The following is a 27,317-nucleotide window of genomic DNA, read 5'->3' as shown; positions in this document are numbered from 1 at the left end:
GCTCCTCGCATGGCTTTCCCTCCAGATCCTTCACCATCCTCCTGTAGATCCTCTGGATGCTCTATAATAGCTTTGGTTTCCCTTCAGACAGGTCGAACTGCCTCTCCTCTGGCACCAAGTCTTCATTTGGATTGAGGCTGTGGTATTCTAGACCTCCCACCACTGCTCATGGCATCTCCCTTCCCTTGACTGTAGTGTTGAAGGGTCAGGAATCCTTCTAGGCACCCATGGGAAGTGACAAAGAATGGCTCCATTCAAGAAAACCAGAGAAAAAATTTATTATCGTCCTTTATAAAATATCTCCAATAAGTTATATAGGCAAATATTTAAATTAAAATAAATTAACTCCGCTCTATGCTGGGACACGCGACTGTCCATAAAGTCAAACTAGGATTTATGTTTCTTTGAAAAAATATGCCCTAGATCTCCGATGTAAGATTTGAAAAAAATATCTATGCTTGGTGAGAGGAAGAAGAAATCTGCACTGGACAGAGGGGTTAAGGTGCGGTGCTGAAGCTGCCTGGTGCCAGTGGCACCTCCACATCCAGCTAAGTGCTAAGAGCATCCTCATCATCGCTCCAGTCGGGAGGAGCATCTGTCCCGAAGTACCGATCACCAAAATTCCCTGTGGGGAGAGAGAGAATCAGAGTGCAGCACTGTGGGAGCCTTGGGACCCATCCTCCCGCCTGTCCTCATCCCAGCAGGCAAGGGGACCAAAGCAGGTTTATCTGACAGCTTGAGCAGCAGGAAAACTTGAGTGGCAGCAAAACTGGAGCAGCCTGGAGGCTGGTTTAGCACCCGGTGGAAGGTGTTTCCTGGCACAGTATAGGTGAGGACAGAAGAACAAAGTGAGCTTATTTTGGGTGAACTTGTGGAAGGTGGCAGCTTAGGGAAGGAGGTGGGCACAGGGCTGCCACTGCTGTCCCAGCCTGACTTCTCTGCCTGGGGATGGAGGAGGCTCAGGGCATGTGGCTCCTGTTGCTGACAAGGTGATGGCTGCCTGGCAGCTCTCAGAGCCAGCACAATGATCCTGACACCCATCTGGCAGCAGGACCCAGGAGGGGCAGTGGGTTTCTGGGTAATGTAAGGCCAGACCTAAACTGCTGCTGACAACCAGGGCTTCATGTTCTCTCCCCACCAGAAGCATCACTAAAAATCCCCTCAACAGAGCTGATTCCTGCCAAGACACTCACCAATGCCAGGGATTATCCGGAAGAGGTCATTCACCTTCTTGTCCACAGCTGTGGTGATGATCTTCACCCGGGGGAAGGCATAGGCAACCGAGTGGACACCCATCTCTGCCATGAGCAGGGAGAGCAGGAAGATCTTGTCCTCTGGGACATCATGATCCTACAGGAAACGCACAGAGATAGCTCAGGGTGAGTTACCCCAGCCCGGGCTGTGTGGCCTGACACCCTTCCTCCCACGGAGGAGCCAGTTCCAAGCACATCCCCTCAGCATGGCTGTGGCTGGGGCTTTGCAGGTTGGTCTGGAGCCAACCCCCTGCCCAACACCATCCATACCAGCAGCACCCTCACTGCCATCATGGCCGCGGCGCCCGTGGAGACTGTGCAGTCCATCAGGATGACGTGATCTTCGCTGATGTCCTTCGGCAGCCGCAGGTAGTGGAGCTGGGTGGAGGAAAGGGAGAGCAGCTTAGAGGCTGCAGGCAAACGGAGCAACCTGAGTCCTTCTCTTCAAGGGGTGAAGGATCCTTCCCGCCTCTCTATCCCTGGGACCCCAGCTGTCAGCTCAGAGCCAGAGCAAACCCTCGTCAGCAAACACTCAGCAGCAAACCAGCCCCTGCAAGCACAAGCCTGCTGGCAAAGCCTACTCGAGCAGCTTTCAAAGCACTCAACCCCTGCCAAGAACAAGAACAACTCCTGGGCTGCTGAAGAGCTATCAGGAAACACCTGAGCCACGCCCCCACCCTCCATGCAGGATGATGTCCTCAGCAGCCCTGGGCTTTACCTCCGGCTCGCCCGTGTTGCAGTTGGTCTGGATGAGGATGGTGCCGATGCGGACGTCCTTGCACACCGCGCGCAGCGCCGGCTCCATGGTCTCTCCCGCCCGCAGGATGGACACCCCGGTGATCTGCAGCACACAGACAGGGTGGTTGCATGGTGTAGGAGCTGCCACCACCCCACTTTGGGTTCAGGGGGAAGCTCTAACGGGCAACCCAAAAGTGCATCCCTTCCAAGAGGGCTGAGCCACTCCCAGTCCAGGCTGCCACCCTCAGTGGGACGCCATGAGTAGCACAGTGACATTGCTGATGGCACCCCTGGTCACCGACCTGCCTATCCCGATGGTACAGAATGTCATACTCATGACAGCAAGCACCAAACCCAGCCTGACAGCAGCCAGGAGGTCTTTCCCTGCATCCCCAGGGCTTCCCAGTGCACCCCATGGGCAGGTCTCAATAGCACTTTGGCAGCCACTTACCTGCTTCCCGCTGTATGTCCTCCCTTCATAGTCGTGTCCCTGAGGGGTCTGGACTGTGCAACTCTACAAAAAACACATGAGAAGAGTCACCAGGGGTTCTGATGCAGCTCTCACGGGAGCCCTGGAGTCACCCAGCCATGGGAGCTGGACTCTTGGACACAAAGGCTAGACAAAGAGCTGTCACTCAGGGCCACAGCATTGCTCCATAGCCTCAGGGAGACCCGGCCTGAGGGTTAAAAGGACTGATCCATGGGGAAGGTGGGAGGAGCAGCACCAGGACTGACCTGGCTCTCCAGCAGCTGAGGGTTAGGAATCAGAGAGGAAACCCAGCATCTACAGCCCTGAACCCACCTGGAATGGGAGCAGGGAGAGAGCGTGCTCAATCAGCAACCGCATCAACCTCTTGGAGTAGAAAATGAACTCATCTCTGCTGGTCTCCTTGTTTCTAGAGCGGAGGGAAAGGCAACATCAGCTCTGGACCAAAATATACGCCAAGGGATGCTGGCAGAGGTCTGGCAGCCCCTGCCCCTTCCTGGTTCTTGTTTGCACCATCTGAGCAGAAAAATAGTTGGTGAGATCACTGAGCAGTAACTGCACAGCTCCTCTGTGTAGGGGCTACCACCATCTGCTCTGTCTTGTGTCTCCAAGCCATAAGGACAGGCAGAAGTGGGATTGGGAAGCCCAAAGATAGGCCAGCCTGTCCCAGCAGCAGCTGAGCCCCATCCCACCCCAGAAGCCACAGCAGGACTTTACCTGATGATGGTGTGCATGCCCCTCACCTGAGGGGTGCTCTTCAGCACACTGAGGGTCTGAGGAAGGGGGTGGCACTGGTGGGCAGAGGCCAGGGCAGCCCTGAAAACCAAACACATGGTCAGAAGGTCTGGGGAAGGTTGCCCAAAGGCTGGAGCACAGCACACGGCCAGAGCCATCCTCCCAGATATTATCTCACACTGCAAACACACACTGAGGCCATCCAGCTGAACTGAGCAGGCAGCCAGCCCTGCCTGGTCCCTGCCATGGCAAAGGGACCTGCTCCCACAAGCCAGGGTCACTGAAACTGGGGGGATCTCACAGGCCAAGGACCTGCCCTTCCTGCTGGGCACCTGACCCATGTTCATAGAATGGTTTGTGTTGGAAGGGACTTTAAAGACCATCTTGTTCCAGCCCCGTGCCATGGGCAGGGACACCTTCCACTATCCCAGGCTGCTCTGAGCCCCATCCAGCCTGGCCTTGAACACTTTCAGGGATGGGGCAGCCACAGCTTCTCTGAAGATGGCTGGCCCATCTTGGTTTCCACTGTTTGTGAAGAAAGTAGAAAATAAAACCAAAACCTTCTCCTATTCCAGAGTGTTGATGGATCCTGGACTCATGGGGTGAGGAGGGGCTGTTGTGGTTGTCTCTGACCTACAAGTGCCAGATGTCACCAAGAACTGGACAGGCAGCCAGGCTGGCAGTGCTGGCACATATCTGGAATGTGACTATTTCAGAGAGCACCTGGCCCATTCCAAATTGGGAACAGCTTCAAGACTTTGTGGCTGGACAGGACTGACTCTGTGTGACTCATTCCACATAACGAACAGGGCTGGGAGCTATTCTGGGATCAAGGGAACACCATTCATGGGAAAGCACACAATGGAGCCCCATTAGTCACTTCTCCCTGTGAGAGCAGTAATGAGAGGAAGGTCACATTTGGCTTCCACAAGGCTGGGCAGGATGGACAAGCAACTTTGTCTGGGAGGAGGGCTGGGGTTTGAAAGCCACACATCAGATCACACACGTGCCAGCGGCTGCATCCGGCAAAAAACACAGAGATGTTGGGGAAGCAGAGGAGAGAGCAAACAAAAGCATTGCATGATTAAGATTTCAACTCAAGCAGAAACCTGGATTAATGGCACACAGAGGCACGCAAGCGGAGAGGAAGACAGAGAAGATGGGTAAGCATGGAGGAGGGCAGAGCTTGAGGCCTCCATCCACATAGCCATCTCCTGGTCTTGGCCAACCAACACCAAATGAGACATTCCCAAGGCCTGTGGGTACTTAAGGGCTCCTTCTTGCTTTACCAGCTCCAGTCCTGTGTAGCAGCCAAGAGCTCCCATGCAGGGAATGCTCCAGAGGGCCAGGACAGCTGGCAGCCATGCAGAGAGCATGGATGGGTTGAGGTCCCCTCGTGGGCTTGCCCGCTGTGCAGACCCCATGGCCAGTTTGGGACAAGCAGCCCTCAAGGCCCTGCTGTCAGTGAAGCAAGCTCACTCCGTTAGTCACTGTCCCGTGGGTTAGAAGCCCTTGGAGATGCTCCTGTGCCAGGGCTGTGCTGCTGGCAGCACCCACAGCTCTGCCCCTGCACCCCTCCCTTCCCTCCTCCTGCCAGAGCTGGCCTGGGCAGATTCTGGGGGCACAGCCCTGCCTGAACCCCTCTCAGGCCCTGGAATGCTGACACATGTGGTGCTGAGGGCATGAGCCCTGCCTTGAACAGACACTGGAGCCATCACAGGGGCTGCTGGCTCACCTGTTTTAGAGGGGCACAGCTGGGCCCCCAACACAGAGCCACCACACCTGCACATGGCCTTGGGTGGGTTTGCCCAGATAAACTGCTGCTGCCCAAACCAGAGGAGCTGTCAGGGTCATCTCCCGTCCACCACAGCTCACCAAGGGGCACAGGACTGAGCTTGCCACTGGCAGCTTCCCCTCCATCACTGCCAGTCACAGCATCCCACCACGTCAGTGAAATGGGCAGCCCTTCTTCTGTTGTGGTGTGACCTGACTCCTGCTCCCTGCCACAGATGCCAAGGGTTTTCCAATCTCCATGAGCAGTGGGAACACCTCCCCTGCACCCTGAGCTGTCAACAGACCCCCAGGAAATGCTGTCAGCATTCTGTCACCAAGTTTTCCACACCCATGCAGTGTGGGGACAGGGAGGTCTGGATATCACCCCTCTTGGAAGCCACTCAGCGTTGTGGGGGTCTCCATGGTGCTTTCTTGGGAAACAGGTCCATTTTTAGGGATAAATCTTCTCTTTCAAGTGCTCCCACCTCTGTCTGGCCCACACAGCCCCAGCAAAGCGGGCCCCCATGAGCTGTCTGCCCCAGATCCCTGGCCCAGGTTAGTGAGGCAGCTCACCCTGCACAGCCCTCGCCCACTCCCCGCCGTTAGTGTCACAACCAAAACACTGCCATAAGCGTTTGTCTCCTCACATATCCCAGCGCAGCTTCCTCTGGTCACCCGGTGGGAGGGATGTTCAGGGAGACAAGACAGGAGACACGAAAGTTTAAGAGGAGAGGGACAAACATGACATGAAACAGAGGAGAAAGCACTGTCATTAGTCAGAGGGGGGAAAAAAATCCCTTAATTGATCCATGGCTCTTGGACCTGCCTGGCGCTTGGGCCATCACTGTGCAGACCCAGAGCTCCTCCCTTGGAAACCAAGTCATGTCACCACTGCTCTCCACAGCACTGGCTCCACTCCTGGCTCCACGAGGGAAAAGAACTGTCCGCTTTCACTGCCCTGGAGCCACAGCAGGGACACTGTCCCACCTCTGTCCCAGGTAGTACCACACTGCAATGGTGGCTCTTGGTGTCCAGAGGGACGTAGAACCATAGAATCCTACAATGGTTATCAGAAGGTATTAAAGATCAGCTCATTCCACCCTCCCTGCCAAAGGCAGGGACACCTTTCACTAGACCAGGTTGCTCCAAGCCCCATCTGACCTGGTGCTCAACACTTCCAGGGCTCATGCTGAGCCCTCACCAAGGGCTCCACTGAAATCTCAGAGCAAGCGCAGGCACTCAAGGCCAAAAGCCTTTGTCCATCCTAAAAATTCTTCATCCAACCTGCCCTGCTCCCAGGCAAACTGCTTGTGGGCTCACAGGGTTGCCCCACTCCTGCATGCTGGAGAGATGAGCTGCTCAAGCCTTGGAGAATATGGAAAGCCAAGAGCACTGGCAACATGGAGAGAAACTTGGCTCTGAACAGAACGTCACCTGCAGGGAAGACCTTCCTTCCCCCAGGCTCAGCTGGACCTGCCCTGAGCTCACCATGACTGGAGAGGGGCTGCAGGCTGAGGGAAGAGCTCAGTCCTTCCAGCAGCCATCCCACCACTGCTGTGTCACCCCCTGCCCATCCTGGGTGGGAAGGAGGGAGTGTGACACCTCCCTGCCAAGACAGAACTGTGACGGAACATCCAGACGGGCAGCCATGAGCACGTCAAGAAAACGTCTTATTTTGGAAACTTATTTTTTCCCCCTGAGAACAAAAGCTTTAAAGGAAAAAAAAAATGGAAAGAAGAAGAAAGAGAGAGAGAGAGAGAACGGGGTGACCATCTCCCAGGAAGGCTTCAGGGAGCATCCTCAGCTCTTTGTGGAACATGCTATCGAGCAGGAAGCAGACAAGAAACATCCAGCTACAAAGGAGCTGATGCAGTCAAGGCATTTCAAACACGTACACGGCTGCCTTTCAGGGCTGACATTTCAAACAAGGGCTATTAAACTGCGCCACGGGTTGATATTTAAAGACACAATTGGCAAAGGGCACGCCAAGCTGATCGGGACCTTGTGGGTGGGGAATATTGATTGGAAAGGGGAATCGGCTGCAAAGAGCACTCCAGGAGCAGGGCTGGATGCTGAGAGCGTGGCAGGAGGGATGGAGACAGGCTGGGCTGGGAGCACTGTGCCTCAGCATGGGCTGGCTGCTCTGGCTCCTGCTGCCAGGCTCCAGGAGGAATACCCACCTGGGAGTGCTGGGATGGAATTACATCTCCAGCATGTGCACAGTCAAACATGGGGAGAGCTGGACAAGGAATATCCCAGGAATGTTAAGGTCCAACCTGTGCTCTGAGGGAATAACTGGGAAGGCAAGCATGCTCCTCAGCTGCCAGTGGTTTCAGGATGAAAACAAGCCTTGCATGTCCAAGGAAGGCACCACTTGCTTTAAACTCCCCAGAATTCACCCACCTGACTGGGAAAAGGCACTCCCTGCCTGCCCCAGCCAGGAGAAGCAGCCCTGGAGCACAAAGACCACAGAGATACCTCAGACTGGGGCCAGATCTGAGCATCCTGGTTTTATCCTACCAGCACAAAGCCCTCCCTTTGTCCCCACTGCCGCCAAACAGCAGTGACTTCAGAACAACAACCGTGACATTTAGATGAAACTATTCCAGACAAGAGGATGGGGAATTGTTTGCGATGAAAAGCCCATGTTTGCCAGGCACATCTCACTCCATGTATCTCTCCATCCACCCCACTCTTGCAGAGAGACAGCATGGCTGGGGGAAACCACAGCAGTAGTAAAGCACTGGGGCTCCAGCAGTGGCAACAGATTTGGGGTTTTGCAGGAAATTTTTTCCGGATTTTCTGTCAAAGGCATAAATGGAAGCCTTAAACAGAATATAAAACTGCCTGTGGCTGTGATGATCATGCAGGTGTTTCTGGAGATCAGAGTCTCCTTTCCAAACTTGCTATTAAAAACTACTAATACTTCATGGATACGTAAAATACCCGATTTTTAAGTGTAGAAAAACATCACTGGTACTGAGCACTCCTTTGATTAAAGAGGAGAAAGGAAATTTTATGTGTATCTATCTGTCTATCTATCTATCATCTATCATCTACCACTATATACACAAACATATATATTTGCACACATATTAGTCTCATCTCTAACATTATTCCTGCCATTTTTTAAAGTAACAGATTTCTCTCCATACTAAAGAGCACTTTCCCACCTGGACCTCCAGACACAGAAGGAAGCTTACGTGTCTGTATGGAAATGTCAGGCCCCAGGGTGTTAAACAAGCAAAGGGAAATAAAATAAAATATCTACTTGCCTGGTCTAGGAAATGACTGGCTGAAGCAGAAATAAGTAAAGCAGAGCCTTTTCCCTGCTCATCTCAGTTATTTTAAAAGCCCATTGTATGCCAAATGTAAATTTTAAGGTTACTTGAGCTGAGTATCTCCATGCAATGATGGAGATCTAAATGGAAATCCATTTTCAGAAATGCATTCCTTCTCCTTCCTACAAAAATACCTGAAAGCCTGGTTGGCTTCTTAATGGAAGCAAGAGAGCCTCAGTCCCATCTGGGGCCACACGCTGAAGAGGTTAAGTAAATCAACATATATGTTATAGCTTCCACCTACAGATACCAAGAAATTAGAAATCCTGCTGGATTTAGGCAGCAGGATTTTCTCAGTCCTTCAGAAGTGGCTGTGCATCCTCCAGAAGCTGAGGGAAGGCTGGTACCTCTGGCCATGTGAAGCTGCTACACCCCTTTGAGTGCCACCAGGCAGATCCCTGCCTGCAGCGAGGGGTCCAGGGCTCCCACCACCCTCAAGATCACACACAGGTTTGGGCAGGGAGGGACCTTAAAGACCATCTTATTCCAACCCTCTGCCATGGGCAGGGACACCTCCCACTATCCCATCCAGGGATGCTCCAAACCCCATCCAACCTGGCCTTGACCACTTTCAGGGATGGGGCAGCCTCAGTCTCTCTGGGCAACCTGTGCCAGGACCTCCCCACCCTCACAGGGAAGAATTTCTTCCTAATATCTAATATAAATTTCTCCTCCTTTAATTTAAAACTCTTCCCCCTCGTCCTATCACTATCTGCCCATTTAATAATTCAATCTCCACTCTTTTCTCAAGGTGCTTTGGCTAATTTAACAACTGATGTTTAATGATCTTTAATCATCAGGTATGGAGAGCAGCTCTGAAAACTGTTCCTCTTAGAGGATGAAGAGAAATAGAAGAGAACCTCAGGATGCAAAGCCTCCTCTCCTGCAGACACTGGGGGTCAGCTACAAACCTGGCCCTGCCCCAGCTTCAGGGGTCTGTGCTCAAGACGGCAGTACATCCTTGAGGAGCAACCCTGCCATCCCAAAGCCAAGGACAGGGTGGCCTTTTGTCACCGTGGAGGTGACGAGGCTGCGCGCTAGGCAAGCTGTTGGTCCCGCTGCAGGTCAGGGTGAGGCCAAGCAGTGCCTGGCATTGGAAATGCCTCGGCTGCACAGACAGGACAGTGAGGACTCTTACCTGACACTGAGTTCACGCTGCGGCAGCAACACAAAGACACAACGCAACCGGTATTAAGCATTGTCAACACCAGGGTCGTTTCAAGATAAAAAAAAAGGAAAAATAGGAGTATTTTCCTGCATTCACATGTAGCCCTTTTGCCCTTCTTCCCCTCCCCAGGTCAATGAAAGCCCTCCCCAAGACAACCCTTTGCCTGGCTCACAGCAGCACCATGGGGGTGCTGGATTCGCTGTGATATTCTCTGGTTGTTTCCCCCAGGAGCTGGGGGAAACAGCCATTCTCCTTTCTTGGACTCTGTCTCAGGGCTGGGTGCCCTTCTCAGCCCAGCACTAGCAGTGATGCCAGGCCTCTGATCCTTCCTCCTGTGACTGAGGGTGTACAAACCACCCTCCTGACCTGCCAGAGCTCAGTGCTGGGAATTCAGGCAGCCAGGTACTCCAGGAGGAGGAGCCTGCCAAGACACCTTTGCCCAAGAGCAGTCCCTCCTGAGCAGGCATGAGAAGCTGGATGCTGTGGTGTGCCAGCTCCCATCCCGTGAGCAGCTCCTGCCACCTGGGAGCTCCAAAAGAGACTTGAAAGAATCAAGCCCTTTACTTTCCAGTGCATCTATCTCCAGGTTGTGTTCCTTCCACCTCCCAGGACATCACTCTGAGCATCTCCACAACTGAAACATCACCAAAGCTACAACCATGGGGCAGGAGGAGGCTGTGCTGCTTGGGGACAGCAACACACAATGCCATCAGTTCATTGCAGTGTCCCAAAACACCAGCCAGGACTGGCCCAGGACACACAGAAGACTTGTTAAAACCAGTGGTGGCGAAGTGATGGAGCATGTGCCTGGATTGGGGCTCAAAAGTGACAAGACTTTGGGCTTTGAAACCTAGGAGCTGCACACAGCACCCAACTGGAGAAGTGGGCTCCTGACTGGAAAGGCTGTGCAGTGTCTGCATGGGAGGGAAGAGGAGCCCAAGAGCTGGAGCAGTGGAGGGTTTGGGGGGATGCTGGCCCTGGGAGGGCTGCAGGCAGAGTGACACATGCCTCAGATCATGGGGGGTGGCTGGTTTGTCCTCTGAACACTTGCTCTCTTGGAGCACAGGGACAAGGCAGTTTCCTTCACTGGAGTGAGGGAGAAGACTGGGAGGAGTTCACAGAGACTCCCACACCTGGAGCACAGGGGAAGCCAGGCCATTCCCACCTGGACACCCAGAGCACAGCTCCCTGCACCACCACTGCTGCCAGGCCAGGCTGTGAACCTCCCTCACCACCCAGGGACCGGGCAGCTCTTACCTCTTCCAGCTGGCTGTGGACATGCTGAACAATCAGGTCGATGGCCACAGTGTTTCCACTCCCTGGAGTGACCCAAAAGCAAAAGAATCACAGAATCAGAATTGTTAAGGTTGGAAAATCCCTCTAAGATCATTGAGTCTTACCATTAACCCAGAACTGCCAAGGCCACCACTAAACCATGTCCCCAAGTGCCACATCCACATGCCTTTTAAATCTCTCCAGGGATGGTGAGTCCACCACTGCCCTGAGAAGCCTGTGCTAGGGCTTGACAGACCTTTTGGTGAAGAAATTTTCCCTGAAACTCAATCTGAACCTCCCCTGGTGTAACCTGAAGCCATTTCCTTTTGTCCTGTCACTTTATACCAGGGAAAGACAAGTCACTCTGGTCAGGACCACAGGTTTTTTCCATGTTTCTTCCCCAAATTCCCACTGTGTTCAAAACCACACTACAAAACCAAATAGCCCTTTCCTAGCAAAGCAGGAAACATTCCTGCTTTTATTAAATCCTTATTTTATAATCTATTACTGGATATCTACAAGTCACCTCCAGCTTTTAAACCTCCATGCTGCAGGAGCTGGTAGGGCAGGAGACTGGCTGAGGGAAAAGCACAGACTTTCCCCATGCTTTTGGGCAGTGTTTGGAGACCCTCAGCAGGAGGGACCTTTGCTTTGGCATGGGACAGCCACTCTGTGTCCCTGGCAGCCAGAGGGAGGTGGATTGGCCAGCAGAGCTGAGAGCAGAGGGATGTGGTCTCCAAGGGGTCTTTGGGGTGCCACTGAGGACAGCCCTGGGCAGTTGTACCTCGTGGGACAACGATGTCTGCCAGCCTCATGGTGGGCTGGATGTACTGGTCGAAGGCTGGCTTGACAAACTTGTTGTACTGCTTGATGACACCCTCGATGTCGCGGCCGCGCTCGCTGATGTCCCTGCGCAGGCGGCGCACCAGGCGGATGTCGGAGTCTGTGTCCACGAATATCTTCAGATCCAGGAGCTGAAAGGAGAGGGCAAGGGGCAAACTCCAGGGGTCAGGTGTGGGACTCAACCCACCTTTCCCTGCTGTCCCAAGGAGGGCTGAGCCCAGCCTAGCACAGCGCTGTTTAACAGCACCTGGCTCTGCTCTGCTCTAGCCTGCGTGGAACTTTTCCCTGGGACCTGGCTGGTGCTGCTCTGAGTCCCTTGCTGCCACCTGCTTCTTACTCTTGTCACCCCCAAGACCTGTCCTGCTCCAAACCCTGCTAACCAGCTCCAACACTTTGGCTGGATGTTATTTAAGAGCAAGGAGGAGACAAGAGGAGTGACTGTCTGTGACACAGACCAAGCACTGGCTTCTTAATCACAGAATCCTGAGATGGTTTGAATCGGAAGGGAACTTAAAGATCACCTCATTCCAAGCCCTTCCCACAGACAGGGAATTGGGCTGGAAAGGAGCCCAGCACAGCAGGGCAGCTCATGACTCTGCCCCTAATTGCGAGTGGCAGGACTGGGGATGCTGAGAGGAGTCTCCTGGGGGATTCACCCAGCTGTCCACTGGAGGTCATCCTTGCTCCAGAAAAGTGCAACCCAAGCACACGCTTGGCAGGGGAGGAAACTTTTCAGACAGAGCTTGGCTAAGTCTGTGCATGGCTCACTGCCTGCTGCAGCATTTGTCAGGGCTGCAAAGACGCTCCAAGAGAGGTAGACAGGCTGAGAGCTGGGGTTGTACAGCCTGGAGAAGGTTCTGGGAAGACCTTAGAACCCCTTCCAGTACCTAGAGAAGCTCAAAGAGAACCGGAGAGGGTCTTTGGACAAGGATGAACGGCTTCACATGGCCAGAGGGCAGGGTTAGATGAGCTATTAAGAGGAAATTCCCCTGTGAGGGTGGAGGACCTGGCACAGGTTGCCTAGAGAATCTGTGGCTGCCCCATACCTGAAAGTGTCCAAGGCCAGGCTGGATGGGGCTTGGAGGAACATGGCCAAGTGGAAGTGAGGTTGGAACAAGATGAGCTTTAAGATCACTTCCAACTTCCCTTGTGTGATTCTATGATGTATCCAAAATAATTCCCAAAAAAGCCTGAGGTGCTGGATGATTCCATACTAGGAACACCAGGCTCTGTGCAGTAGCAGCTCAGCAGACTTTGCCTCTGGCTATGCAAGCTGCAGCATGCAGTGTGGAGGGCTATTTCTAGTTGTGTTTATGCACCAGCACTGCCAGGAACCAGGTCACCCCTCAGCTGCTGCTTCCTGGGCACGAATAGCTGCAGTCGAGGTATTTGCTGAAACACTTGACCTCTGTCAGGGGCTTTTCCTTGGCTGCTGCAGAGTCAAAGCCTGTTTCTCCTGCCCAGGGAAGTGCTGCAGCAGTTGGGGTAACCTGGAAGTGAAGGTCACATCCCTGCTGCTGGACCTCAGGATAGAGCATCCTCCCACCATGTCACCCTGGAGCTGCTTCAAAACCCTTCCTCACCTTCAGGAGCTCCTTGTCTGCGAATGCCATGATGCCTTCGAAGATAATCACATTGGCACCATACAGGGTTTTCTGTGGAGTCAAAATGGACATGGTTAGGCCCAGAACACCTGCTCAGAGGTGCTCTGTCCCAGGGAACCTCTCTGGGTTGAGATTGTGACAGCTCACCCCAAAAATGCACCCTGCGCCAGGCACAGAGCAAAGGGTGACAATGCTGATTGGACTGCAAAGGGCAGGGGCTGGAGGGGTCCAGTTGGCTCCTCTGTCCCCTGCCTTGGCTGTCCCCCACCTTGTCCCACCCCCCTCAGTGTCCCATACCCATTCCTTCTTCCGGCTGTGGGTGGTGAAGTCGTAGATGGGGATCTTGACACTTTTGCCTTGTTTCAGTTTCTTCAGGGTGGCGATGATGAGGTCAAAGTCGAAGGCGTCGGGGTGGTCAAAGTTGAAGTCATTGCTGGCTGCCTGCTCCTGCTGCTGCTTGGTCAGCACCTGCCACAGAGCAGAGCTCAGGGCACGTGGCTGGGCTGTCCCCTCCCCACTGCCATGCCCAGCCACCTCTTCCCTGCTCCAAGAGCTATTGGAAGGGAAAACCACATGGCTGTCCCTAAATCCACAGTATGTTTCCTCACTGCGGGTTACCACACAAGCCCAGACTGGTATGGGTTGTCCAACCAGGCCTTGAACACTTCCAGGAATGGGGCATCCACAGCTTCTCTGGGCAATGGCAGCCTGAGGAGCCTGGCCAGGCCAACAGCAGTGCAGCCTTACCTTGTAGAAGGAGTCCATGGACAGCAGAACCACCCATGGGACATCAAGAGCCTCAATGATCATGGTGGCCACTGTGGTCTTCCCAGATGCACTGCCTCCTCCCAGGCCTGCCAGGGAAAAGAGGATGAAGTCACCAACCCCAGGCACAGCCTTTTCCACCAAAGGCTGGGGCTCAGGTCCTGTGATGCTGCACTAAGCTGGAGGAGCCTTCAAAGAGGGAAATCACAGGCACTCCAAGAGATTATCCCTGAAAATGTCAAATGGCATGTATTGGAACTGCCAGCAACATGCTCAGCAAAAGCTGGGAAACCCATCATTAGATGGTTATGCAACACAGGGAGAGCTGGCATGGGAACCAATCCAGACTAAATCCCTAGGAACTCATGACAGCCCAGCCAACAGGAGTTGAGGGAACAAGAAGCAAAGAGTGTGGTCTCCTACAACCCATCACCCCCTCTGCACACTCTCACGTTCAGTCCACCCAGTCAATGCTGGACTAATCTGGACTCTCCTTGCTCTTGTCCAGGCTGGAGCCAACCCCAAATTTCCAAGGAGGTGGTGAGGCAGGAATCCCACCCAGATCTCCTGAAGAGCCTTGTGGCAGGTGGCACAGATGCCACCTGGGCAGCGTAGAGGTGACCTACCTATGACAAAGGCCTCCTTGGACTGTGTCCCATGCTCGTTGTACCACGGTGGCCTCCCTGCCGTGTAGATGGTCCTTTTGCTGGTCCGCAGCAGCGGGGGCTCCGACTTGCACTGGCTGGTGGTTCGCTTCCGGGGGGGCTTGGTGGAGCCCACGGCGGGATACAGCCTGTCCAGGGACTCAGCACTGCTGTTACTGCCATGGGGAGAGGGAGGAGCACAGTTACTGGTGGTGGGGAAGGACATTCCCGCTGTGTGGGAGCTGACATTCCCAGGAGTGGGGTCTTGGAGGATCCCATGCTGTACAGGTGAGGGATGCAATGGAAGAGGGGGATAGACAAGGACAGCTGTGCCACAGCACTATCAGCTGTCACATCTCTGTGACCCCTGACCATGGACAGCACCGAGGAATTCCCACACAGAAGCAGTTTTAAAGTGGAAGAGGTGCCACGCAAACATACTTCCCTAAAGTCCTGCTGTTTGAGGAATGTCTGCATGAAATAAATCCTCCAGAGAGCTCTCCAAGCGTGGAAGAGAATTTTACAGGGGGCAACAACCCATCCTGATGTGCCGAGGAACCTTTCTTGGGGACAGAAGTCAAACACATGGGCTACAGCTCTACTATCCTCTCATCTCCCTATCCCCAGTCTCTTTCCTCTCTCCACTTTGAGCGCTCCACTCCCACCCAAGCTCTAGTTCTCCCACCCTTTTGCCCTGGGGACCCTCTCTGGGGACAAGCCTGCGAGCTGGGCAGAGCCATCAGCTTTGCCTTGGGAGCTGAGTGAGCTCTGAGTTCACCCAAAGCCCTGGAGCTGCTGAACAGCTATTCCTTATCTCCCCTCCTGGAGAGAGAGGGGAACAAGGCAACCCTCCAAGCCCTTTCGAGCTTGGCAGGAGGAGAGCTGTGGCCGGGAGGCGATAAGTGGCCTCCGGCCAGGAGATAAGCTGCAGCCGCTGCCTGGCCAGCTCGGGAATGGGAGGATTATTTATACCAGTGCCTGCTCCTCCCTGCTCCTGTTCCACTGCCCCAAAGGGACTGTCTGCTCCCTGGGAGAAAGTGCAAAGGGCTCTCCCTGCTCATGCTGCTCCTCTCCCCAGCACTGACTGTGCTGGAAGGGAAACCAAGAGATGTGAGCACCACTGCCTCCAAACCAGCACTGTTTGGTACAGGCTGGCTAAGGCAGCAGAGCTTTGCTGCTGCTTTGTTATGGCTTGCTCTTGAAAGGGCTTAAACTGCAGGGCTTTACAGATTTTGGGTTGATTTTAAGCTGTTTTGGTATGAAGATTAATTCCCTTCCCTCCCCCAGCCCTTTTAAGAACCATCTTAGATAAAGATCAAAATTTCAGAAGGGCCATCTGTGAGTGAAGTGACCCGGGAACCTCCACCCCTGCCTGGCCAACAAACTGCCTGAGCACTGCAGGATCCCCCTGGTAAACCCCCTGGGCATGTCAGGATGCCCACAGCATACCATCCCTACCTCTGGCACATCCCTGTGGAGCAGGCAAGGAGACAGGGCTTTGCCTGGCTTTGCTGAATTCCTGCTAACAAAAGGCAGGCTGCAGCTCCTGCTCCCATGCCAGGACCTCTCCCACTGATGCTCACCCTAAGCTGTGCACCCACAGAGTCCTCACAAGAGCTCAAGCCACCAACACCCCATCCCTTGCCAGAGCCCACTGGCACACACAGCCAGTTGGGTCCAACCAGGAGCCCAAAACACCCCAACCATCACTCTTAAAAAGCAACCTCAGGAGATGACACCCACTGGGAAACCTTCTGGGGTATCTTCCTGTGAAAAAATGGCTCCTTCCATGAGGAGCAGCAAACCCAGGTGGGATATTTGGGTCTCCTCTCCCTCTGGTGATGCTGCAGCAGCTGCTGCCCCTCAGTGCTACTCCCAGAGCGGGGCTGACAGCATCCACCAGTGCTGGGGCATAAACAACGTCACTTTGGCTTGATAAAAGCAGAGATGACAAGAACAGTTGTTTACCAGCAAAGAAAGCGGTGCCTTTGATCCACATCCCAGCCCCTCTCCTGGGACTGTGGTTACTCCTGAGCTGTGCCACCGGCACAGTGCTGAGGGCTGCTCGGCTGGTTTCCCTCCGGGAATTCCTGTCAGTCTTCATGCCACAGACGAGCCTGTTGGGATGCTCTGCTCCTTGGTGCCACACAGCACCAAGCTCTGCTGTGCCAGCCTGCAGATCCTGACTGAGGCCACCATTCCCAAAGTGACTCCGAGTTGGACAAAGCTCTGTTTTTTGGAGCTGGAGCAGAGTAGGAGCAAGGCTGAGCTCTGCTCCCAGTGCCTCCAACCAGCATTGACATCACCCAGCTCCTGGCAGGGAGGAGGTTTGTTCTCTGGCAGCTCCACCAGTGCCCAGAATTACAAGCAGTGCCCAGAATTACAGCCACAGATCCATTCCACTTTCCCAAGTGCCATCTCTCCACTCTGCTCTCCAGGGTGCCTGCAGCACACCCAGGGTGTTGGCACAGAGGGGACATCGCTGTGGGATGCAGGGACATGCACACCTGGGACAGGAGCAGAGCCATCCTGGCATACCTGGAGCTGCTCTGGGATGCAGCACTTGAATCCCATTCCAAGAGTTGGTGTACTGCCTTATCTCACCCAAATTATTCTGGATTTTCACCAAAATTCTACACATTTCTATCAAAATTATCTACACCACCAGTGCCTCTACAGGCAGCTGATACTCTACACCTCTCAAATCCACATTTCCCATGATTTATTTGGGAGAAGCAGGGCTGTGGGGTTGCAGGGCTGTCCTGGAGTTCTCCAAAGGTCATGCCTTTTCTCCTAATGTTACACTTCAAGATTTGTAGATGTTTTCCATGGCTGCCTTTGCCAGGAAGGGGCTCTTCTTGCTCCAAAGGGACGGCTGATCCCAGCCATCTCCACTGGCCATTCCTCCCTATAGATTTTTAAAAATTCCCTGCAGCAATGCTGAAGTCCCTGCAATGCTTTGACCTGCAAGATGAAGCCCCCAGAGAATGGGATCTCTGTTTAGAGCTGGAGTCAATGTCATTGCTCTGCCCAGAGCCAGGACCTTGTCCCACACAGACCCTCCCCAGTGCAGCGAACTCCTGGGGTGCCAAAGCCAGGCAAATAGGAAAGGAAACCTCACCCTGGGTTTGGCAACCCCTCTCCTGCCTTACTGGAGGGCTTGGCTGCCACCAGCTCTCTCCAGGCTGTCCCCAGCTTTTGGGAATGCTTTGCCTTCCCTGCAGCTGCTGCTTCCTTGCTGGAACATCCCAGAGGAAGCCTGGGGGGTCTTGCTCCTGAGAAGGGCTCTCCAGCTCTGCTGCTGTACCATCATAAATGAAAGAAGCATTTTGCTCCTGCTTAGTCCAAGCACGAATTTCCTGAGGTGTAAGGGGCATCTCTCTTGCTCCCCACCATGCCCCCATCCCTATGCTCTGTGCTCAGCCCCTCTGTATCCCCTGCCTTCAGAGATGTCCAACCACCCTGCTCCGTGCTGGGCTGGGGGGGTGAAGGCAGCAGGTCCCAGCAGCACCCACAGCAGCAAGGAAAGATGGCACAGCCCCAAACCTGAACTTGGCAGCAGACAGGAGAGCATGTCCTGAGCTCTGTGCCCTGTAAACAACCCACTGACCGAGCTCCCAGCCCTCCAGACCCCCTGCCAGCCCCCCACAGCCTGCTGGGCTGGCTGAAGCCATGTCCCATGGGAAGCTGATCTTTTCAGATGGGAATTGGGGCTTGGGGACAGACCGTGGCCACCGAGGGGTCACTCCAGCAAGCAAACAAGTGAAAACCAGCAAATCCCCCCCAAAACTGAAGCAAAACTCACCCTCCATCTGGCCCGAGAGCCCAGCAGCCTGAGATGCGGACACTGGAGAAGGCTGGGGGGCTGCTCATGTCCCCCCACCGCTGATCCAGGGGGGATCCTGGACTGAAGGTGTCACCCCTGTCCCTGTCCACACTTCAGCTCCTCTGCCACAGCCTCTGGTATTACCAGGGTGTGAGGGCAGCTATGCCAGTGTGACTCCCAGGGTGATTCTCGGGGCACAGAGCCATGCACAGAGTGTCCCCCTGGAATGAGCACTGAGGGGTCCCAAAAGGCTGGGGTGAGGCAGAGTGTCAGCAGATCCGGGGGGTGGAAGATGGAGGCAGGAGAAGGGAGCAGAGCCGGGGGAGTGTCTGTGCCTGGGAGCTGCGAGGCGGTCAGCAGCATAAGAGGATAGCTTAACCTCCAGATTACGTTCATTACCTGATATTAATAGCACTGGCTTGATTAAAGAAAAAGAGGGGGGGTTGGGGGTGAGGTGACACCTCCCCTCACCGCCCCTGGCACAGGCAATAAACACTGGCCCTGGTGCCTCTGCTCCCGGGACTGGGGGTGCTCGGCTGTCCTGGACATGGGGGCTCAGCAGGAGGGCACTGGGAAGTGACATCCACATCCACAGGCACCGGTGAGTTCCTGACCCCACTGGGGAGGGGGCTACACGGGGCCAGGAAGGGATGACCCCAGGGCAGGGGGGACCCAGCCAGCAGCCCTCATGCAGCTGGTGGAGCAGCTGGGGCTTAGGGCTAGGGGCTGCTGGCCATGTTGGGCTTTTTGGTCCAGGACTCATCCCTGTCCCTTGGCTCCCACTGGTGGGGGGTCTGGCTGAGGGTCCCCCCTGGTCACTCAGCTTCCCCAAGAGCTGCCCCTCGCCGTCCCCTCCGCCCTGGAGTAAACAAGTGGGTGAAACTCAACACCCCGGGGCTGCGGGTGGCTAAGAATAACATCCCGCTGGCTGCTGTGCCCTGCTGTCCGCTCCCTCAGCACCCCCTGCCAGCTGCCCCTCTCCCCCCGGGCCAGCCAGCTCCTCTCCTGGTGTCAGCCTCTGCAGGGAGGTCAGGGAGCCTGGGCATCCTGCTGGAAGCCCAGGGAGCCAGGCAGCTGCTGAAGGGCAAGACATGTGGCAAGGGTGGCAGAGGTTGGGCACCACGGAGTGGTGTCCATGCTGGCTCTGGGGCACAACAGGAGAGTCCATGCTGGCTCTGAGGCACAACAACCCTCAGCCCACAGCCTCTGCCTGCCAAGGAAGGGATAAGGTGGTGCAGGACACACCAGCCAGGCTCTGCCAGGGACATGGAGCATCCTGACAAAGGGTTTTGGGGTAACCTGTCCCCAGTGAGCCGCAGCTGCTGCCCCAACATCAGGGAAGCAAGCAATGATCAAAGCAACTTTTCCATCCCTGATCTCTGCCCGGACTCCCCTCTTGCTGTAAAAGCTCTCTCAGAAGTTTAAAAATAAAATTCTCTTCCGGAGCCACTTCTGTTCCTTCTCATTAAAGAGGCAAAAAAGCAAAGGGACGTGGGACACCTCGCCCAGGGATATTGTTCCTTATCGCATGCTCCTGCTGCCACTTTTCCTGCCTTTGTTACAATGTCCAGGCGACAGCAGCAAGTTTTCTAGCATCTTCCCCAACATTCCCACTAGTTTCCCAGGTGGGACACAGAATCTCCAAAGGCCAGCAGTGACCAAGCTTTACTCCTGGCACAAATCTCTGCTTTTCAAGCCCCTTCGTATTTGCTGAGATCTTGCTTAAGTTGGAATTCCTGGGTTTTGGACTTTTATCTTTCAGGTGATTTTTAAGAGCAAATCCCTCCTCTAGTGGCAGACTTAAAATTGGGAGGAAGAGCAAAGCAGGCACAAAGGCCAGGATCCCCTTTCCCTTCCTGTGATGGCAGCTGCTGGGTGGGTTTCCCCTGAGATTTAAGGATTGCATGTGGATTTTCCTGGTTTGGTCACAAATATTGTCACTGGATTGGTGTAAGAGCTGCAGACACACCAAGCCCACAGTGAAAGATGCCTGTTCCCAGGAGAATGTCTTGCTCCCAGGTCCCACCCTGTGAGCAGCACCCACAGGAGTGTGGAGGTCAAACCTGCTTCCTCCATCATTGAGCTGGGCTTTGTTGAGCTGGATCCATGTGTGCCAGCCTTGGCTGGGCCTTCCCTGCCCCAGAAACCACCCCAAGGGATGGAGGAACCTGCCCATGCAATGGAGAAACCACCCCCAGGGATGGAGGAACACAGCCAAGGAATGGAGGAACACAGCCAAGGAATGGAGGAACATGTCCAAGGGATCAAGGAACCTGCCCATGGGATGGACAGATCTGCTTGAGGAATGAAGGAATCTGCCTGAGGGGTGGAGGAACCTGGACATGGGATGAATGAGCCTGCCCAAGGGATGAAGGAACCCACCCAAGGGATGGATGGACCTGGCTGCCACCCCACTGCCATGTCATGCCCATGCCCATCCTGGAACCCCTGGAATGTCACTCCCAGTTTACCCAGCCTCATACCAAGCTCTGTCCTGGCCGGAGCCGCCTGGAGCTGGATGGTTCACTCCAGCAGTTCCAGGCACAGGCACTGCCTTCCAGCTCTTTTATGGCCTCTGCTCCCTACCACAAAGGATGAACATCTCCCTCTGCAAACCCAATTATCCATTGCTATTTATACCGAGCAGGAGCCACGGTGGAAGGGGCTCTGTTACACAACCCAGTTACTCATCTCTCAGCCGGCATAACTTGGGGAAACTCCTTCCTTCCATCCTCATCCTCATCCTCATCCTCATCCTCATCCTCATCCTCATCCTCATCCTCATCCTCATCCTCCCCACTATCCACTGCTGACCCACAGGAAGAGCACAGGCAGCTGCCAGCAATGGATTTAGCTGCTGGAACATGCAGGATGGGAACATGAGGGATGGGAACAGGCAGGATGCTTTGGCACTGACTCCAGGGTTGCTCGGTGGGTGCTGTGGGGTGTTGGTACCCACAACCAGGGATGCAGGGATGCTCCATCCCTCTAAGTTTTGTCACATCCCCAGCACACCTGTGATGCTCCAAATACAATTCCCAGATATTTGATATTTGGGAGCAGTCAGTCCTCTCAGTCCCTGAGGATTGTGCTGGAAAAGCAGGTGGAAAATAGAGGGGAAACATGAGTGTGTGTGGAGGCGTGGGGGGCAATCACCCTGCATGGGTTTTTTGGGTGGAAAAGTTTAGGCTGTCCCACTCTTCATCTTGATGGAGTGGATGCATGTGCCAGCAAGCTTGGAAAATGGGAGGCTGTGGTCTATCAGCTGGGAAATTAGGGGCAAAACCCATAAAATAAGGGAAATAAGGGGAAAGGTAACAACGTGAAAGAAAAAAAAGAAGACGAAAATAAACAAGGGATAAAGCGGGGGTGGGAAGAAATAGTTGGTTGGTGGGAAAAGCGAAGGGATTCCACGGAGCGATGGGCTCGGGGAGGCCCCACTCGCGGAAGTGGCATCGCGGGGGACGCGACCGGCACCGCAACGCCCCGGAGCCGCGGGGAACGGGAACGAGCGGCTCCGCGGCGCCGCTGTGTCGCTCCCGGCCCGGAGGGATTGTCCCGGGGAAAAGCAAGCGGGATCTTACCTGTCGTGCGGTTCTGCCGGAGCCCCCTCGGGCACCGGGGCCGCGGCCATGGTGCTGCGGAGCGGCGGAGCGGCGGGGGCGGTGCTGCCGCGGGGATCCCCGGGACTTGTAGTGCGGAGCGCGGAGCCAGCGGGAGGGAGGGCGGCGGTTTGGGGTGATTTGGGGAGCGCATGGGGGCTGTGCGGGGCAGACGGGTGGTTTGGGCAGCGATGTGTGCTCTGGGGGGCAGAGGGGTGCTGTGGCACAGAGGGGTGCTGTGGTTATGGGAAAGAGCTATGGGGGGAGATGGGTCTTTGTGGGTGCTGCAGGGTGCAGGTGGGTGTTTTGGGGTACAGGTGGGCGTTTGGGGCATGGGTGGGTGCTGTGGGGCTCGGAGTGATGCTGTGGGTACCTGTGGGTGCTATGGGGCAGCTGCACAGGAGCACCCCCGCCCAAGATGCTGAAGGGTGCAACACACAGCACCCCTCACACCCTGCAGCTGGGGGAAAGGGATTTGGGTGACCCCGGGCTGGGACAATGTCTCTGAGCACTGGGGAGAGGCTGGGGGGACCCCGGCCCCGTGGGGGTCCCGGGGCGCTCGGTGGGGTCTGGTTTTACTCGGCATCAAGTCCCATCACGCCTGGCTTCCCCCGGGGCTGAGCTCTGGGCTACCAAAAGTTTGGGGTGGCGGCAAGGCAAACACGGCTCCCGGGGTCTCCACTCGCCTTTGGGGAGGGGAGAGCGCCCGTGGGGTAAGGCTGCGTTCTCAGCCAGCAGAGATCAGTCTAAATCTGTCCCCGACTTGGGTTCGGTGCCAAAAAAGCCATTAGGGAGCAGAAGAGGATTTATTCCCACGCTGGGAGAGCCTGGGGGTGGCCCCGGGTCCCGCAGAACTCCCCAGAGAGGAGAGGTCCTGGGCTGGATGTGGCCGCTGGGGCCAGGAGACACTGCTGGTGGTTTGGGAGCAGCTTTAGGGGGGATTTCTACCATGGGAGTGGGGGGCAGCTGGGCTGTGGGCACCGTGGATCCTCCTGGAACCAGGATTGCCAGCTGTGCTGAAGGCTGCTGCAGGAAACATCACCAGTCCTCACCTTGCCCATCCCGGTTTTGAGGGTACCCCTGGGTTGCTGGCTGCAAACTCCATCCCCCTCAGGAAGGACAAATCCAAACCCACCAGATCCCATGTCCAACCCTCCCACCGAACTGCCCAATAATGCTGACGACAGTGCTAATAAAAAATCAATAACCATTTATTCGATACAGCTGTTTCATACATACAGTACAGGGAGCGCCTCGGCGCTGCTCGGCTGCTCGGAGCTGCTCGGACAGTACTCTCCAACTGAGGATTTGTCAATGATTAACAAAAGAACAGATCATCACAAATTGGGAGTTTATTATAAGATAGTTTACCGTTAAAACAATTTTATTTTTTGCAAATAAACACTTTTTAATATATATATTTATATATTTATATATATGGTTACAAGTGATAAATTGAAAATTCATTTTTTTCCTTTTTTTGTTTTTTTTTTTTCTGTTTTAATTTTTTCCCCAAAATACACTTATGCACTAATAACTGGCATCGACGAGAAACATTCGGGTATGCCGTGGGATGGGTGTCACGAGGAGAGAAAGAAAAGAACAAAATGCTCCCAAAGTTCCTGGGGGTGAGAGATGCTCCAGGCCCAGGCAGCACCATCCACAGTGACTGAAGCTGGTGTGGCACAGCCAACCTTGCCAGGGCACAGTGTCAGTGCCAAGGGATCCCCAGCCACAGCAGCCCCCCGTGATCCAAGCTTTCCATGAGGTCTTCCCACAGGGTTGCAGTCCATCCCTGCTCCCATGCAGGTTTAGCCCTTTACTTGGGGACACAGGTGATGGCATGGTTGGTTTCCCCAACAGTGGAGGTGCTAGACCACAGTGCCACTGTGCTCAGAGTGACCAAATCCCACAGGTGAGGGGATGGAAGCAGACAGGACAGCTCGTCCCCCATCTGGTCCCACAGTCTCTGCCTGTCCCTCTGGATCAAAGTGGTTTCCCCTCTGGTGCTGCCTCGCTGGCAGCACCTGAAGAGGCACAACCTACTGGCCCCCAGCAATGCCACTGTGGTGTCACTTGGCCCTGCCTGCTCACCTGTCGTGGCACTGGCAGCTGCTGGTGACCCCAGCACTGCACTGGAACCTTCCCTTGACAAGCAAGAGGGTAAAGGATGTCTCATGGAGAAGGGGGCGGGAACATGTTCCTAGTGATGACTAGCAGGGAAAACACCTTTTTAGGGTGGAAAAAAACCCTGAAGATTTCACTTTCTCATAGAAATTCCCACCTGACCACGGTGCTCCCCTCACTGGGGCTGTGAGTGCTCTGAGGGTGACAGGGACAGCCCAAGCACCAGGACCTCTGCTCCCACTGCCTGCCCTGAGACCCCAGATGGTCCCTGGGGTCCCCTTCAAGCTGGTGTCACTCTGTGAGGCCACTACAGCTGTCACTGCTCCTGTCCAACACTCTCATAATGGAAGAGGAGGTGTATTTTGATCCAGCCCCCATGATGACCCCGAGACGGCCCTTTCCCATGTCTCCCCTACCCTGAGCAGCTTCCAGGGCTCCCCCCACCCTGGAGCACAGTGCTGCCTGGTAATTTAATCAGTGAGAAGCCAGTTAATTGCAAGTTAATGAGAACAGAGTCCCAGGCCATGCCCAAGGGGAGACAGTGGAGATTGTGTGTTGACCATGCAAACCAGCACCCCGAGCTACCCAGACCTCCCCTCCCCAGGCCAGGGTATGGAGCTTTCCTGGGGGTTTCCCCCATGGCAGGGACATGATCTTGGGATCCAGCAGCTCCCTCTGCCCCTTCACAGAGATTTCAGTGCCAGGCCCACAGCTCTGCCCATGCACCCCTTCCTGCTGCTGCCTGTGAGCTGTTCCAGGCTGTCCTACAGCTCCCAAAGCTCTCCCCCTTCCCCAGGAAGGCAGGATCTACCCCAGTGACACCATCCAAACAGACCTAATGAAGTGCAAGCAGCGACCAGGCTGAGCCGCAGTGACTAATCAAGCTTTCTCACTAATTGCCTTGAGGCCCGGCACAGCCAGCAATGCTCAGGTAGTTCCCTCAGCTGCAGGCAAGTGCCCAGCTTGCTGGGCAATGCAGATAGTGGATCCAGGTGCCAGAACGTGGACAGAGCAGGAGCCCTGGCTCCCTGAGAAGCCACCCTGGCTTCAGCCACCACTGTCCCCCCTCCTTGGCTGGAATAACCTGAAAGTGGAGGACGTTAATTATGACTGAGCTGCTGCTCAGAGCAGGGATTGATCCTGAGCCTCTGGTGGGCGACAAGGAGCAGCGAAGGAAAGTGAGGATTGAGGTTTGAATTGATTAAAGCAAAAGCAGAAGCTCCCCCTCTGATGCCTCTTTCCTGGCTCTGCATAGGGGAAAAATCAAATTAAGGTTTTCTGTTACAGAGAGGAAACATGCCCGTTTCCCAAGGACCGAGGTAGCCTGGTTTTGTCTGGAGACAGACACATCCCGGTCCTGGATGGCTCCCCTGGGCTGCAGCGAGGTGCAATGTCGATGTCAGCACAGGAGCAAAGAAGAGCTCGGGGCAAGAGCACAAGCAGGGATGGCACCACAGGGAGGTGGCATCACTGCCATCCTGAGCGAGGTGACCAGGGGCTCAGATGCATCTTTGGGAGCAGAGACTCCCCCCACAGTGGGTCACAGCCCGAAAGGACAAGGGGAATGTGAGGTGCCTGAGCAGCAACTGGGCTCGTCCTAAAGTAGGACCTGTGATTGTCTCTCAGTGATGCCCCTGTCCCTGTCACACACCTCCTGTGGCCACAGCTGGGGAACTGAGACCCCATTCCTCCCTCCTGGGTGATCACCACTGTTGGGATGGAGCAAAACGGGACCCTGAATTACCCTTGAATGCCCCCAGACCAGTGGGGCAGCTCGATGGCTGCCATTTCCCCCTGACCCTGGCACTGCACCATGTCTCCACCATCACAGCACTCTCTGTCCGGCAAACACAGCCCAAGCACCGAGGCACAGCTCCCTCACTGCACCCCTCCATGGCTGCACTGCCACTCTCCACAGTGCCCACAAGCATTCCCACAACTTTCCATTAACCCCTCTAACCTGACCAGTCCCTAACCAGCCTCCTCTCCTGCTCACACCTCCCACACCCCCAGTCCTGTGCCACACTCCCTGGCCACGCTCCCTGCTCCCTCCTGTGCCTCGCACCACGCAGACAAACCCTGCCAAGCCGACGCCCACGGAGCCAGTCCCTGCCGAACACACTCCCCTACGGCTGCAGGGAAAGCGCTTCCAACTCCCCTCATCACAGCATCTGCTGCTGGACCCTCTGCCCGACCGGTTCAAACATCTTTGGAAACATCACCCTGGAGCTGGAGGCTGCCGGACAGGTGGGCAGCTCCCCACCCCGGCACGGAGCCGCTCGGGGAGGCTCCCCACCCACGGGACCCCGCTGCTATTGCACTTCTCTTTCGCTCAAGCGTCACCAGTTTGGCGCAGGGGAGGGGAATCACGGGCCGGGGGAGGCAGCAGGGCCCCACCGAGGGGTATGTACATGGGCAGGGGGTGGAGAACGTTCCAGCTTCCTTGATCCTGTTGGTTTTCCAGTGTGAAACAAGGTCCGTGATTTGTTTAAAGTGGTTAATTGGTATTTTCTGTCTTTTTTTTTTCTTTTTTTCCTTTGTTTTTGTAAAAAGAGGGTGAGAGGAGGGTGGGGCAAGGGGAGGTGGGATGGGGAGGAGGGGACATAAAACCGGGAGAGACCCCCACCCTGTTACCCTGGGCTGTAAACGAATCCTCGGAGACGAGTCTCTGAGCTGCTCATTTCTCGGGCATCTTGCTGGCTCCTCCCTTCCGCTGGCTCAGGGGCTTGGGGACGAGCTCGTCCCCCTCGGGGCTGCCCCGGGAGCCTTCCCAGTGCTCGAGGGTTTTCTTGTGATTAGTCTTTGCTGCCACACTCTCTCTGCCCTTCGGGGACATTTCCGGAGGCCTCTCCTTGGGTTTTCTCCCCCTCTTCTTCCCGTTTGTGCTTTTGTTTTTCTCCTCTTTGCTGGAAGAAAGCTGTTCCCTGTTTTTCTTTTTCCGGCTGGCCTCTGAGGAGGTTCGGAACCAGTTCTGTGTCCGTGAGGTGACACAAGGGTTAGTGACTGTCCCGGGGGCAGGTACTGAAACCAGCACTGCCACACACAACCTGAGCCTGGCCCACCCCTCACCCTGCTGCCATCATCTCCCTGGGCTGCTGAGCAGCTGCAATGATCCTGGGGGTATCAGGGACACCAA

General features: G+C 55.1%; 2 protein-coding genes across 9 annotated transcripts in view; both read right to left on the bottom strand.

Annotated features, from left to right (window-relative positions):
- Positions 1-253: 253 nt before the first annotated feature.
- On the bottom strand, positions 254-22,152 carry UCKL1 (uridine-cytidine kinase 1 like 1). 4 transcript variants are annotated; one of them, XM_085079665.1, is made up of 15 exons: positions 22,037-22,152; positions 14,609-14,802; positions 13,965-14,071; positions 13,515-13,685; positions 13,197-13,268; positions 11,555-11,744; positions 10,753-10,814; positions 9,466-9,482; positions 3,196-3,294; positions 2,794-2,887; positions 2,443-2,505; positions 1,972-2,094; positions 1,524-1,631; positions 1,194-1,350; positions 254-625 (listed from the first exon to the last, which is right to left on the bottom strand). In XM_085079665.1, the coding sequence occupies exons 1-15, from the start codon at positions 22,084-22,086 to the stop codon at positions 549-551; spliced, it is 1,584 nt and encodes a 527-aa protein (XP_084935791.1). In that variant the 5' UTR covers positions 22,087-22,152; the 3' UTR covers positions 254-548. The 4 variants fall into 4 exon arrangements, with proteins under 4 accessions (XP_084935791.1, XP_084935790.1, XP_084935789.1 ...); XM_085079664.1 differs by lacking the exon at positions 9,466-9,482 and adding an exon at positions 5,634-5,653; XM_085079663.1 differs by lacking the exon at positions 22,037-22,152 and adding an exon at positions 18,432-18,801.
- Positions 22,153-23,244: 1,092 nt separating this feature from the next.
- The window catches only part of ZNF512B (zinc finger protein 512B), a 30,227-nt gene continuing 26,154 nt past the window's right edge, over positions 23,245-27,317 (bottom strand). For all 5 annotated transcript variants that reach the window (XM_085079446.1, XM_085079445.1, XM_085079448.1 and 2 more), the window contains one exon: positions 23,245-27,152. In XM_085079446.1, the coding sequence (XP_084935572.1) occupies positions 26,859-27,152 (294 nt within the window). In that variant the 3' untranslated portion in view covers positions 23,245-26,858. The remainder of the gene's footprint in view (positions 27,153-27,317) is intronic.

This window comes from Lichenostomus cassidix, chromosome 20, assembly GCF_008360975.1.
Source record: "Lichenostomus cassidix isolate B80296 chromosome 20, HeHo_3.0, whole genome shotgun sequence".
In the NCBI taxonomy this organism is placed as follows: Eukaryota; Metazoa; Chordata; class Aves; order Passeriformes; family Meliphagidae; genus Lichenostomus; species Lichenostomus cassidix.
The sequence above is the reverse complement of the archived record's forward strand: the minus strand, read 5'-3'. Positions and strand labels throughout refer to the sequence as shown.

Coding starts and splice junctions, on each gene's coding strand:
- UCKL1 (XM_085079662.1), bottom strand. CDS start 18,499: ATGAGCAGCCCCCCAGCCTTCTCCAGTGTCCGCATCTCAGGCTGCTGG. Junction 1,632..1,971: donor GCAACACGGGCGAGCCGGAG/GTAAAGCCCAGG, acceptor TCCTCCACCCAG/CTCCACTACCTGCGGCTGCC. Junction 1,351..1,523: donor TGGCAGTGAGGGTGCTGCTG/GTATGGATGGTG, acceptor CGTTTCCTGTAG/GATCATGATGTCCCAGAGGA.